This window comes from Anolis sagrei, chromosome 1, assembly GCF_037176765.1.
Source record: "Anolis sagrei isolate rAnoSag1 chromosome 1, rAnoSag1.mat, whole genome shotgun sequence".
Taxonomy (NCBI): Eukaryota; Metazoa; Chordata; class Lepidosauria; order Squamata; family Dactyloidae; genus Anolis; species Anolis sagrei.
This window is the reverse complement of record NC_090021.1, coordinates 21,781,968-21,796,710: the sequence shown is the minus strand read 5'-3', so window position 1 is coordinate 21,796,710 and position 14,743 is coordinate 21,781,968. Positions and strand designations below refer to the sequence as shown.

Here is a 14,743-nt window from a genome sequence, read left to right as displayed (position 1 = left end):
GCCAATTCAAAAAAACGCAAAAACGTTGAAAATCAATCTCGCCAGAGGCTGAAGAGGCAATCTGCGACCGAGGCGTTTATTTAGCGATTCAGCTGAAAAGGATGCATTACAGGGATATTTCCTCTATAAGCATACAGTACAGTGATTTTCAGGCATATTTATACAGACAGAACAAAGGAATCCTGGCTTGAATCTCCCGCCCGCCTCCTGTCAGTCCCCTCTGTCCTGGTTGGCCGGCTCTGGAACAGCTGGGAGGAGGCTTGGCCGCTGGTCCCACCCTCCCTCCAATCGCCGGCCGCTGTTGCCTCCAGAGGGCCAATCAGAGCCCTCGGAGCGCCTCCAGAGATTGTCCAATCAGCGGCCAGGAGGCGGGCTCTAGTTTGACAGCGCAGAGGGGCGGAATGCCTGGGAGGCGTCTGCCAGCTGATGGAACACCTTTTATCTCTTCACGGCAGGGAGGCGGATGGGGAGAACAAGGGATTTCCTGGGTCCTGATAAAAGATGTGTATAGGCAAAAAGGGTGGCTATGGGTGGTGTCTGGATCTTCAACCTTGTGGGCAAAGAGATCCTTTGTCACAAGGGAGCATGCACAAACACCACAATTGGTGTTATCAGTCTGTTTTTCCGGGCTTTTGGCTGACAAAATCTCTGGCTTTTGTTTGTCTGAACTCTGAAAAACGAAGCCATAGATTTGCCAGTATTTTCCATGCAATGTCAATATGAATGGAGTTCCTTCCAAGGAAATTGGATTTCCTTAACTGTAATCCCCTGGTCACATATTCTTTTATAGGGTAAAGTTCAAGAGGGGAAAGGCAAGGAAAGGGTGAGGGTGCACCTCATTCCATTACATTCCATATTACACACACTTCATACATATATTCTTTACAGTCTTTCATAACTCATAGATTTCATGAAAAGGGTCCCCATCCCCTCCCCATCCCAGCAAAGTTTATTAGAAAACCCACAGCAATTTAATAAAGGCAATCAGCAGAGTTCCTGAGGTATGATCCTTTGCAACAAGGGCATGCACCCACAGGCGGGGGCCATGCTTCTCAAGCGGCTTGGTTTGGAGTTCATAGAGGAAGTCCGTGACGCTAGGGCACCAAGTCAGTCAGAGAGGGCAGAGAAAGTCCTCAAGGAATCCGCAAATGGTGGAGAGTGGGGCAATGTCCTTTGGAGAACTACATTTCCCTGATCTTTGGGCCAGGGTCCAGTGCACAAGCCAGAGAATTCACAGAGAGGAAACAGGAACCCAGTTATGTGTGCTGGGTCAGGAAGCAGCAGAATCCATTGTCTGGCCCTTGGCGAACTACAAATGCTTGGGGGGGAAGATGCTCTGCATCAGGTTGCATTGCAGCAGGTGGTCAGTGGTTTGCTCTTCTCCACACTCGCATGTCGAGGATTCTACTTTGTAGCCCCATTTCTGAAGGTTGGCTCTGCATCTCGCGGTGCCAGAGCGCAGTCTGTTCAATGCCTTCCAAGTTGCCCAGTCTTCTGTGTGCCCAGGAGGGAGTTTCTCATTTGGTATCAGCCATTGGTTGAAGTGCTGGGTTTGAGCCTGCCACTTTTGGACTCTTGCTTGCTGAGGTGTTCCAGCGAGTGAACACACATATATATACATACATATATGTCATCAAAAAATCATTGTAGTAAAGTATGAAATAATAGTTTATAATATATTCTCACTTGAGCAGTGGCTGGGATTTTCAATGAATGATATTTTATATAATTTTAAAATGCTGCTTTATGACAGGAAGAAAAACACTTATTGGAAGGATAAAAGTCTGTTTGGTGAAGGCTTGAAGGGAAAAGATAGGTGACGTTTTGTTTTCCTTTGAGCTCTTGAGTCTTCGGCGGCCATCTTGGTCCCGGGCTGGGACGTCACGTGACAACGCTGAGGCTTCGGCGGCCACCTTGGTCCCGGGCAGTCAAGCGGCAGTGCCTCCTCTCTCTGGGCTGAGGCAGGGAGGGAGGCAGGTCACGTGGCTGGGGGGGGAACCGCTTCTGATTGGTGGAGCCTGGGAGGTGCCTCTCACTCGCCCTGCCCTGTTGCTGGGCTGAGAGGATGTAGCGGCGGAGAGCGTCTTCCCTCAGAGCGAGTCTGGGCTTGCTTGGTATTACTGCCGCTGCTGCTGGTGGGAACCTCCTCGCCGGGATGAGAAAGCGGAACGAGTCCGTCACGTTGGAGCATGAGCCTCTGGAGAAGGGCTTCAGCCTGAGGACGAGCCTGCGTTTGCCGGGCAGCGACGGCATGAAGCGGACGCTCGGCAGGTAAGGCTTCAGAGGAGAGAGAGTGAGTGAGAGAGTGAAGGCCGCGTTTCCACGGCAACGGGCGGCCCACTCGCTGTTCTCTCTATCCCCCCCCCCATCATCCGGGCCCTCGGGTCGCCATGGCAACCGTCGCATCGCCCCTGCGAAATGCCCTTGGCGCTGTTCTGATAATGGAGGAAGGACCATTCTAGGCAGGATCCGTTAGGCGATGGAGTCCTGCCTGAAAGGGCGGCCGGGCCCCTTCCTCGCCTTTTGCCGCATTGCCTTCGCCGACTGCAGGCCCAGGAAGGGCTGCCTCAGGTGCGCCAGGGGGTGGGTCGGCGTCCAGGCCTTTTCCCCCGTTGCCTTGATTCTTGCTCTGGCTCTGCCTCATAACAATTGAACGGGCTTAGGCCAGAGCCAGGACTGGGCCAACTTGGGCCCTCCGGGTGTTTTGGACCCCAACTCCCACCATTCCTAACAGCCTCAGGCCCTTTCCTTTCCCCCCTCAGCCGCTTAGGTCGTTGTCTTCTTCTTCTTCTTAGTATATATATATATATATATATTTGTATTATTATTAGCATTATTATATCTTTGTGGAGGTGGGGACTGGAGAACGGACCAAAGTTTGGAAGATACAATCATATAGTCTGGACCTAAGGCATATAGAACTTAATAAAGCATAACCGACATTTTGAATTGATTGTCGAAGGCTTTCATGGCCGGAATCACTGGGTTGTTGTAGGTTTTTCCGGGCTATATGGCCATGTTCTGGAGGCAATTCTTCTCCTGACGTTTCGCCTGCATCTATGGCAAGCATCCTCAGAGGTAGTGAGGTCATAGAATCATAGAATCAAAGAGTTGGAAGAGACCTCATGGGCCATCCAGTCCAACCCCCTGCCAAGAAGCAGGAATATTGCATTCAAATCACCCCTGACAGATGGCCATCCAGCCTCTGTTTAAAAGCTTCCAAAGAAGGAGCCTCCACCACACTCCGGGGCAGAGAGTTCCACTTCTGAACGGCTCTCACAGTCAGGAAGTTCTTCCTCATGTTCAGATGGAATCTCCTCTCTTGTAGTTTGAAGCCATTGTTCCGCGTCCTAGTCTCCAGGGAAGCAGAAAACAAGCTTGCTCCCTCCTCCCTGTGGCTACCTCTCACATATTTATACATGGCCATCATATCCCCTCTCAGCCTTCTCTTCTTCAGGCTAAACATGCCCAGCTCCTTAAGCCGCTCCTCATAGGGCTTGTTCTCCAGACCTTTTATCATTTTAGTCGCTCTCCTCTGGACAGGTCTACCTCACTACCTCTGAGGGTGCTTGCCATAGATGCAGGCGAAAAGTCAGGAGAAAAATTGCCTCCAGAACATGGCCATATAGCCTGGAAAAACCTACAACAACCCATTTTGAATTGAGCCCAAGACCAAACTGGATAATCTTGGGCATAATTTATTTATTTACTTCATTTCTATCCCGCTCTTCTCATCCCTCAGGGGACTCAGAGCGGCATACATCATACATCTAGACAAAAATTCAATGCCTCATTATACAATAACCATATAAAACATAACAAAATCACTAGAAACAATAAGCATATAAATACCATTTAAAACTGTTGTACACATTAAACCATAATAATGCCATGCCTCTTAATTTAAAACAGGCCTGGGCAAACTGAGGCCCTCCAGGTGTTTTGGACTTCAACTCCCACCATTCCTAACAGCCTCAGGCCCTTTCCTTTTCCCCCTCAGCCGCTTAGGTCTTCTTCCTCCTCTTCTTCTTCGTATCATTCTTTTGTATTATTATTATTAGTAGTAGTAGTAGTATTATATCTTTGTGGATGTGGGGACTGGAGAACAGACCAGAGATAGGAAGATATATCTTTGTGATAGTCTGGACCTAAGGCATATAGAACTTCTTAAAGCATAACCAACATTTGGAATTGAGCCCAAGACCAAACTGGATAATTTTGGGCATAATTCATGCCTCTTGATCTAAAGCAGGCCTGGACAAACTTGGGCCCTCCAGGTGTCTTGGACTTCCAACTCCCACCATTCCTAACAGCTTCAGACCCCTTCCTTTTCCCCCTCAGCCGCTTAACAACACATTAGTCACATTCCTCTATGTATAACATTAGTCAAGCGAATTATTATTATTATTATTATTATTATTATATTTATTTATACCCCGCTTATTTCTCCTGAAGGGGACTCAACATATTCAATGCATATTCAAGTTAAAACCATAGCACTTCCTGACTTGATCTTAAAAGCCTTCATCTTTGAAAGCTTGCCTGAAAAAATGATAGTTGGAGAACACATACAAAAGAAAGAAGCTTTCTCACAGCTATAAAACATTTTGATAATCATTTGCCAATTTTAGCACTTATCTACACTACAGTTCCCACATTTTTCTTTCTCATGGTACTGAAATTAATGTTGATTTGTTTTTTTACCTATTTAAATATTTAACTTCCATCAAATATTTATGCCCTGCTTTGTCAAATGTAAAAAAAATGCCATCCCATCAGATTCATGTATGTTTCTTCATTGGATTATTAAATTTACACAGATTGCAAAGGATTCTAATTTTTCTGGATTATTCTTCTTGAATTTGGATAGTGAATATTTTGTAGATGTTTATGTACAGGTCTCTGTGTAATCTTCAAAAATCCTTTAGTTTTGTCTCATTTAAGTCCATGCAGGACATATTGGAAAGTTTCTCAATGTATGAGAACACGATTTTAATTTAGTGAAGGCTTATTGGTTTCTTTGTGGTATGCAGATTTAAGCTGTTTTAAACATTGACATAATTGATCTCTTGGTGTATACTTCCATGACAGTTCTCCCAGGTGCTAGAAGTTTTGTCTCAGAACTCTTGTCTCAGAACTTTTAACTGGATATTGCATCCCCGATCTGCAACATGTAGAAAGTGTGTATTACCACTATGCTTTGGCCATTAGGGAAACTGTGGCAGGCCTTTCTAATGTAACTTTAAATTGCTTTGCTGAAATAAGATTACATTTCCACCACTAAGGTCCCATGTCTTTATTATTCATATAAGCATGGGCCTTTTTAGGTTTCTTTGACTCATTATTTCACCTATCCAACCCTTTCCTGCTTTCTGAAAGAATTGAGACTAGCAACAGAATCTTGCCAATCATTCCTCAAAATTTATTTTTTAAAAATCTTCAAAGTGTATTCATGTCTATTCCTTCTCTGCAACCAGAATGAAACCTAGATATATCTAATTGCATTTCTTTGACATATTTATGGTTCTCCTGGCATATCTCTCTCTCATGTGTTTTGCCACTGTCAACACTTCGATTGTAGAGCAGACCTTGCCAGTTTCAGTTCTTAGTAACTCCAGATAAGGAATTTGTGGAACCAAGCCCAGATGAGACACCTGCCTAAGTCCTGGAGAGCCTTTTCCCACCCACTATTGGAGATACTAAGCTACACTGTGTGACTCAGCTGCACGAACTTCAGTTCCTTCTATTTTCCAGAAACAACTTTTACATGCCAAAAATGATATTTTATGATGAACAATTGGACTCCATAGATACATAGCCATTTGGGACAACAAGCAATTGTGAGGGGGGGGGGAGGGGATTCAGCAGCTGCCCCCCCCCTTCCCACACCCTGCAAGGTTTGGGCCACTTGTTTTATAGTAGAAAATGCTCTTTAATGGGTGATAGAATGAGCTTCAGTGTATGTGTGTTCTGGAAACCCAGCAAGTGTATGTGACCTTCTTTGTGATATTGTGATATTCTTTGACAGCAAGAAAAAAGCATGCATGCAAAATTTGAACTTCTTTTGGTTTGCAAGTTCATAGGTTGCCTTATGTTCTTGCTATTTTCTTATCTCTAGAGTAGATAATGTCTCCTTTTCCTTTCTCTCCTGCCCTCCTCCCAGTTTTCCTTCACATGCATATTCTGTCTTTGGAAATATATAATCTGAAATTCTCCTCAGGATATGGAGAACTGTGGTGCAGGACTACACAATTGCTGTTGTTTTGATCAAAAGAAGACTGGCTGCAATGGCATCTCATTATAGCATTTCATTTGCAATGAAGTCAGTATGAGAAGGTCAAGATCTTGCTCTGTTTCTACAATTCTAGAGTTAGTTTTTATCTCTTACTAGGATGCTAGGCAGATAATTATTAAATAATGCCTCTTCTTCTTTGCTAGACCATGACTAACTAATAGAGATGTTTATGCGCTTGTGATGTTTTGTATTGATTTTTCTATTTTAGGTGACACTGTCTTTTAGTCCTTACATTTTGATTTTTTCATTTGATAGGCATATCAAATGAGGTATAGAGGTTTGAATATTGAACTAGGATTTCCAAAGCTGAGCAGATATGGTTCAAATGGCTGCCTAGCTTTGGAAATTATATAAATGATCATGGGCAAGTCACATTTTCTCAGCCTTAAAGGAAGGCTGTGACAAACCTCTGAACAAACCTTAACAAGAAACCCATAAAATATAGATGCCATAAGTTGGATTTGAATTATAAGCACATTGCAACAATCAGTCTGGGACAAACTCAAAGGTAGATGAAGAATTGATCAAATTCTGCATGTAATATATATAGTAAAACCTCAACTTAAGAGCATTTTGAGTTAAGAGCTGTCACTTGTCCTGGGTTTCTTTTTGACATACAAGCAGCATTCTGAGTTATGAGCTAGTGCCAGAGGGAGCACTAGTGCCGGAGTACATGGCTTTAGGGCTTCAAGGGAGCAGCCTCTGTGCCTTGTGCTCTTGTCTGCTTTGGGAGATTGCTGTCTGCTTTACTCTTGTCCGCTTTGAGGAACGCTGTGTTATTTGATTTTGTGTGATTTTTATTTCTGGTATGTTTGGCTTCATTAAGAGACAAAGAGAGCAAGAGTAAGACAAGGAGGGAGGCTGGAATGAGTACAGTATGAAGAAAATAATGCTTCTGCCTCTTTATTATTATTATTATTATTATTATTATTAAACTTTATTTGTACCCCGCTAGCATCTCCCGAAGGACTCGATGCGGCCTCGATGAGGCCAAGGCCTCAAGACAACAACAGCATAGCAACAACAGTACAATTCAAAGCAAATTGAAAAACATAAAGCAATACCAACAACATTACACCATAACACAGTAAAAACCAGGGCCGGGCCAAGTGATGGGTACAGAGTAAAAAGTGCTGGGTGTGACAGGTGGCATGTTAGATTTCTGGGCAGGTGCAATGTGCAGAAAATCTTAAACCCTAATAAAGTGCTTCTGGAACATAGTGCTGGGGTTTTCCTATTCCAGAAAGGCACATCGGAACAGCCAGGTCTTCAAGTTCTTTACATTGTGCTTCCTTGCCACAACTTTGTGCTTCTACCATTGTGCCACAACTTTGTGCTTTTACCATTTTAAAGTTGATATTTTTTTTTGTTCCATGGTTTATCTTGCTGTTACACTGGCCAACACACATTTTGTTGCCTCAAATGTATTTCCTTGCCACAACTTAGTGCTTCTACCATTTTAAAGTTTATATTTCTTTTTAAATTTTCTGTTAATTTATACATTATTTGTTATTTATAAAGTACATTTTCTTATTTTAAAACATGTAACAAAAATGAGGGGGTGTTCAGGGGGCTAGAACGAATTAATAGCATTTCAATGGGAAATTTGCTTTGAGATAAGAGCAGTTTGAGTTAAGAACCCAGTCACGGAATGAATTAAACTCTTAAGTCAAGGTATCACTATAAACAGAAGAAAGAAGCTGTAGGGTTAGAAAACAGACAAAAACACAAACTAGGAAATTGGGGTCAGAGATCGTGTTCTCCTGTTCTACATTTTGGGGTTGGAGTCCAGATACAAACCCAGATAAATGTGACTCTGATTTATCTGCTTATGGAGTTCTGTTTTCCTGTCACTTTTTTCAGTATATTATGGGGCCAGTGGAAAATTATGAAAGAGCACAGTAAAAGAGATGATTGGCTGAACTGAGGGCAATTCTCAGCTAATAGGCAAAAAAAATAAATAAAAATCTCTGTATGCTACCTATGACTCATGAACTGCATACATCTCCTCCCCCTTTTTGCAAACCAAGTGCTAAATGTTCATTGTGCTTTTGCACCAACAGGCTAAAACTGTCTTTAAAATAAAGTGTGCATGGGTTGTTTTAATAATGTTCCCAAAGCTGCCTGAAAGTGCTAATTCATCTTAGAGGGCATTCACTCTTCATGCACTGTGTTTTAAATGCCAGTGTGTCATTTACTGCCACCAAAAATGACTGAGTGTCTTTGAAACAAAGCACTTGAAGAATGCATCTTGTTTACAGAATATTTCTGAGAATACTAATAATGTTGTAAACAAGGCTCCTATCCCTATACAACTTTTTTCAAAGGCAAATTGTGGCTTCCTCCTCACAGAGCATTAATATTTTGTGGCACAGTAGTTTTGATCAGTTTTACCCCATGTGGATTCCATCTGTTTGGGCCCCTAGCTATCCATGGAAATTGTCCATCCTTGGTATAGGTTGTCACAGCAGAATTTCTGGATCTGTAAAACAAACAAGTTACAGGATTCATATGTGAAGCATGTACTTAGAAATTTTTGAAAACTCCTTTGAATTAGCTGCTTTATCTTTATTCATCTAGGTAAGTTTTTGTGCAAATGTACTATATTGTAATGTTCCAGAAGATTTTGTGGAGGTGGAAAAGCCTCTAGCATTAGCTAAGGTCCCCTAATGTTGCAGATGAGAGAAGTGCAGAAATGGTGTTCTCTTATAAAAGGAAAAAACCGGAAGTTTCTACATGAAGGAGAGGGATAGATAAAAGAGAGATTAAAGAAAGGATCAAAGAAAAGATGGTAGGCAGAATCTGCTGAGTTGATTAAGACTGAATGTTAGATACACTGCACTAAAAAACACAACCCCAACAACCTTGAAAGATATTTGACTTTAGGCCTTTGGCCCTTACTCTATGTGTTTCATGCAGAATGATCTCAGTTATTGATTTGCAAATTGCATAGAAACTCAAAGGAGATCACAATATAAATAAAACAGGATGTGCTTTTGAAGACTATAGAGGCTAAAGGTTATAGAGTCACAAACCATTGTCACAAAATAACCCTGACATTTGCTACATCAGTATTTTTAACAACAGACGGGCTACAACAATAAGAGAAGTGATTGCTGTATATGCTAAACTCTACAGGCTGCATTTTTCTGGAATCATATTCTTTTTTTGCAAGGGGTTTTAAAATATTTCAAAGTTTAAATTTTTAAGCTAAAAAAAGTTCCTCAAAGCTAAAATTGTAAAAGAGAAGTATGCCTGACAGAAAGTTCCACTTCCTCATACTTCAGTATGTTGAATTAAAAGTTACGTTATCTTGTATATATCTCTAGCAGAAAACATCTCATAGGCCAAACATGTTCTAATCTGATCTGGTACTCCAATGCAGCTACAAACACTTACGAAAAATGCAAATCCTTATATGTACACTACTTGAGAAACACAGTTAGCCTCATAGTGATGATTGACCAGTAGGCCTCAGCCTAAGACCTCAAATCTCATACAGATTTATATGAAAGAATGTGGTCCTTTATATAGCACCTGTGAGACTAACTGGCAAAAATAAGTTTGTAACTTTAACTTTCCTAGACTCATTCTACTTCATAGGTCATATCTTTTACTTAATTTTTGAAAGCTTCCCAAAAAACTAATTTTAGGGTTTATTTTTTTTTAAAAAAAACCCCATTATGTTCTAGGAATATTATAACTGTGAAGTAGTTATAATATTTATTATTATTTTAATAATATGATATTATTATTATTAAACTTTATTTGTACCTCGCTAGCATCTCCCGAAGGACTCGATGCGGCTACAAAGGCCAAGGCCTCAACAACAAAAGCAAACAATAACAATACAATACAAAGCAAAAATTAAAACATAAGCAATGACAAAAACATTACACTATTACGCATTAAAAACAGGGCCAGGCCAGTGATGGGTACAGGTTAAAAAGTGCTGGATGTGACGGTGGTATATTGGAATTCTGGGCAAGTGCAATGTGCAGAGAGTCTTAACTCTAATAAAGTGCTTCTGGGACATGGTGCTGGGGGTTATCCTATTCTGGGAAGGCACATCGGAATAGCCAGGTCTTCAAGTTCTTCCTAAAGACTGCCAACGTGGGTGCTAGTCTAATGTCTTTGGAGAGGGTGTTCCAGAGTTGGGGGGCAACCACAGAGAAGGCCCTGTCCCTCATCCCCACCAAACGCGCCTGTGACGCAGGTGGGATCGTGAGCAGGGCCTCTCCGGATGAACGAAGGGAGCGCGTGGGTTCATAAACGGAGATGCGGTCACGCAGGTAGGCAGGTCCCAAACCGTTCAGGGCTTTATAGGTAAGCACCTGCACCTTGAATTGGGTTCGGTAGGTAAACGGCAGCCAATGGAGCCCCTTAAACAGGAGGGTTGACCTCTCTCTGTAAGGAGCGCCAGTTAACATCCTGGCCGCCGCCCGTTGCACCAGTTGAAATTTCCGAGCTGTTTTCAAGGGCAGCCCTAGAGCACATTACAGTAATCCAATCTAGAGGTGACCAAGGCATGGACCACCCCGACCAAATCAACCTTTGCGAGGTACGGTCGCAGCTGGCGCACAAGTCTTAGTTGTGCAAAAGCCCTCCCGGATACCGCCGCCTGAGCTTCAAGTGTAAGCGATGAATCCAAGAGGACTCCCAAGCTGCGGACCTGTGACTTCAGGGGGAGTGTAACCCTGTCCAGCACAGGTTGCCATCCTATACCCTGATCTGGTTTACGATTGACCAGGAGGACCTCTGTCTTGTCGGGATTGATCTTCAGCTTGTTCTTCCTCATCCAGATAGCCACAGCGGCCATATTATTATTTTATATCATTACTATTTATAGTGCAGAGAGATGAAGAAGTTTGGAGACAGGTTCTGTGGTCAATGCATTTTTTTCTTCAAAATTAAGATTCTAAAGCCAGAATTTTTCTTTTTAGGCATACATGATGGACAGGTTAAAAACTTAAAACTACTGAGTGCTATATTGTATGGTTATGTGGCTATGTGCTCCCTTATGCCCTGGTCTCTAGAGCAACAGAAATTGTATAAAATTGGAAAAAAGGAATTTCCTACTACTGAAGATTGGATTTCAAGCATACTCAAATTGGGCAAAATTGATAAACTGTCAATGAAAAGAGAAGTATTTAGATACATTTCTCAATGATTGGAATCCGTTCTTAAACTCTATGAAGAAAAAAGAAGGGAAGTTAAGTCTTGTGGGATTTGAATGTTGGTTTTCAAGAAACACCCATTGTATTGCAGAATAATGTATTGTAGTCTTACAAATAAGACTTCCTTCATAATGTTAATAATAATAAACTTTATTTATATCCCCCCCCCCCCCCCCATCTCACAAAAGGGACTCGGGGCGGTTTACAAGGCACTTCTTTTATTTATCGTACCAGAAGCGAACCAAGGGTACAGTTGTAATGTGTTTTAAAAAACAAGGCACTACAAGTGTATATGACATAAGCGGTACATGAGTATAAAAACAATATCACATAAAAGTTATAAAAACAACCACTATCAACACATAAAATAAAATAAAAACACAGTTTAAAACGTAGGCCATCTGTAGCTAAAAATAGCTGTCTTCAATTCACAACTAAAGTGCCAAAGTGTCAACCTCATATGAGCCCATTTCAGCCTACTCAAAGCCAAAAGCCTACTTTAAGGTCCATGTGTCCTTAGTTGGATGGGCGGGAAGTTGTATTTTAAGTTGTTTAATGGAAGTGTGCGTGTGTAATATATGTATGGAGTAATATCTGGAAATTAGAATTCAACTCCAAAAGAAATGTGAGAAAATCTTTAGGCCACAATTCTGAGTTTCTGCACATCTCTTTTAAACTGTTTTTAAAAAGTTATATTTATTATATTGGTAAATCTGGATGTTGTAGAAAGTATAGTTAAAATAGCCTGAAGCAGGATTAGTCTAAAGTGCCCAGATATAATAAGATTAGATGCTGTTTTTACTTGTGGGAATATTTCTAGAGACTAGGCAAACAACTCATGGAATGTATCTTTCCACTCCCTCTACCCCACCATCCCCAATATCTGTATTTAAAGTGGGGTAAATAAAGATACCTCCCTCTGTCTTTTACTGAGAAACTCATCCCTTACTTCCCTTATTTTTTCTTCCTTTCTCTATCAGATTGTAACAATTTTTGCTGTGCTATTCTGTGAAAAATAAGTATTATAGAAAGTGATGGTAATATATAAAGTTGCCTTCATCAACTTCAACCCTCCAGGTACAGTTTATCATGCTGAGATGGCAGGATGAGGGGTATAGCTTAGAATTTCAAGAGGGTACCCGATTGGGAAAGTTGTGGAATACTAGAAGTAATGTATACACAAAGCAGCTTATGAAATACTAGTTTATAAAAACAGAAAGCAACTTATGTAAAAAATGATCATAAATCTATTTTAAAAATCTTTGAAAAAGATAAATGTAGCATACTTTATATTTCCTTCCCTCCTCTTTTACAGGAGACATGGAATGTGGTTTCGGTTTCGGAAAGTAGTACTCTGGTTGTTGGGAGTGTACATAGCCATTCCATTTCTAGTAAAAATCTGTCCCGCTATTCAGGCAAAGCTCGTCTTCCTGAATTTTGGTAAGAATTGTGCATCTCTTTTTTGCAGTGTCTTGAAAACTATGTGGGCATTTTACCATATAGCTAACTAACTTTTCATACAAAGGAAAAAGGATACATAGCCTCTAAACCAGGTACGGGCAGACTTTCTAACTTGAGGGCCACATGGCAGGCCGGAGTAGGATGAGTGGGCTGGGAAGGATGGGGTTCTCCCCAAGTCCCTTTCCCTTCCTCTTCTCTTTTGGAGGCAGAAAGTGAAGGAAAGACGAAAAAACGATTGAATCCCAAAAGGGTTAGCCTTGGCTAGGATGAGATGGTGGATGGGAGAGAAAAGTGTATCCATTAGACCCTATATTGCCTACTTCTGATTTATAATCCTAGAATCATAGAGCTGGAAGAAACTCCCAAGGGCCTTCCAGTCCAAACCCCTGCCATGCAAGAAGGCACAATCAAAGCACTCCTGATAGACATCCTTTGTGGAGAAGCCTCCAGAGAAGGAGACTTCACCACACTCCAAGGCAGCCTAGGCCACTCTCCAGGATGTTCTACCTAATCTTTTCAGTTGAATCTCTTTCTCTGCCATTTGAAACCATTGCTCCCTTATGCCCTGGTCTCTAGAGCAGCAGAAAGTCAGTCGTCGTCGTCCCCCCCACCTCAATGGGACACCCTTTTAAATCTTGAAACATGGTTCTCATGTTGCCTCTCTACCTTTTCCTCTTCCAGCTAAACATCCCCCAGGAGGAAAGGAGGAAGGAAAAAGATAAGAAAGAAAGGGAGGAAGAGAAGGATGGAAGGGAGGGAATGGAGGGAGGGAAGACAAAAGGGACAGAAGGAAGGAGAAAGAGAGGGGAAAGGCCATGGGGTGGGCAACTGCAGCAGGTTTATGGATCAAGTTTTTTTTCCTTGGTATCATCTGGGTCTAATAGACTTCAAAAAATTGCTTCTCCACAAATCTGAAAGTGTTTGGAGGTCCTATATCTGAAAAAAGTGTATTTATTTCTTTTAAAGAAAAAAATGCTATTCCTGAAGGCTTCTAAAAGGGCAAAGTATCTTTTTTTTAGACAGACAAGGTAAACTACAGGTGTTTGGTGAGGCCAAGGGCTACAAAATCATCCTTGGAGTCTGTATTTGGTCCCAGCACCTTATTTGAGCTACCTGTAGTCTAGCATTTGAGGCACATCGACCTTGCATTCCTCAAAAAGCTGTTCACATATTTGGGAGACAGTGTGAAAACCTAACACCGGAAGACTACTGTCGTTAAGACATCTGATTCATAGTTATTAAGAATCGTTATCTTCACGTATGCCTACACAATATGTCCCTCATAGCTGTGGGACTGGTACCTGTGGTTTCACCTACCTGTACCTGACAAAATAGGTTACTACAATTTATTTGTAGGATATATCTCCAGGAATTTTCTGGGTCTTCCAAGTTGACTTGTGGTAATGGCAGAAATTGTTCATTACATAGGGTTTGTTACTATTCACTGTTTCCACGGTAAGTACAGGAATGTATCCCTTATGGAAATGGGGATCATACTGTACTCATAAAAATATCAGAATTTGTTGTTGTTTTGCAAGATTCACATGATTTTTTTCTCTTATTCCCTTTTATATTTTAAAATTGAGTGTCTCAGTAGTCCAGTGTGCATTTTAAAAGTACATAGCATCTGATTCTGTTTTGTTACTTCCTCATGAAGTGCTGATAAAGGAAAAACTTGATGTTGCCTTGTATTTTTGTTGCTGTTGACATCGGCAGAGAATATGCTAATTCCATCTAGTGAAAAAGCTATTGTTCCCTCTCTGGCCTCTCCAATAATGTCTGCTGTGCTGTTTTTGGTATGGCCATATCC

At 41.6% G+C, this 14,743-nt stretch overlaps 1 protein-coding gene across 2 annotated transcripts in view; it reads left to right on the top strand.

Moving 5' to 3' along the window:
• The first annotated feature begins 2,000 nt into the window (after nt 1-2,000).
• The window catches only part of ABHD12 (abhydrolase domain containing 12, lysophospholipase), a 35,010-nt gene continuing 22,267 nt past the window's right edge, over nt 2,001-14,743 (top strand). The window contains exons 1-2 of one of the 2 annotated variants that reach the window (XM_060754533.2): nt 2,001-2,271; nt 12,788-12,912. In XM_060754533.2, the coding sequence (XP_060610516.1) occupies nt 2,156-2,271; nt 12,788-12,912 (241 nt within the window). In that variant the 5' untranslated portion in view covers nt 2,001-2,155. Of the gene's footprint in view, nt 2,272-2,434; nt 2,572-12,787; nt 12,913-14,743 lie in introns of those variants that run through there. The other variant, XM_060754534.2, reaches the window with a different exon arrangement.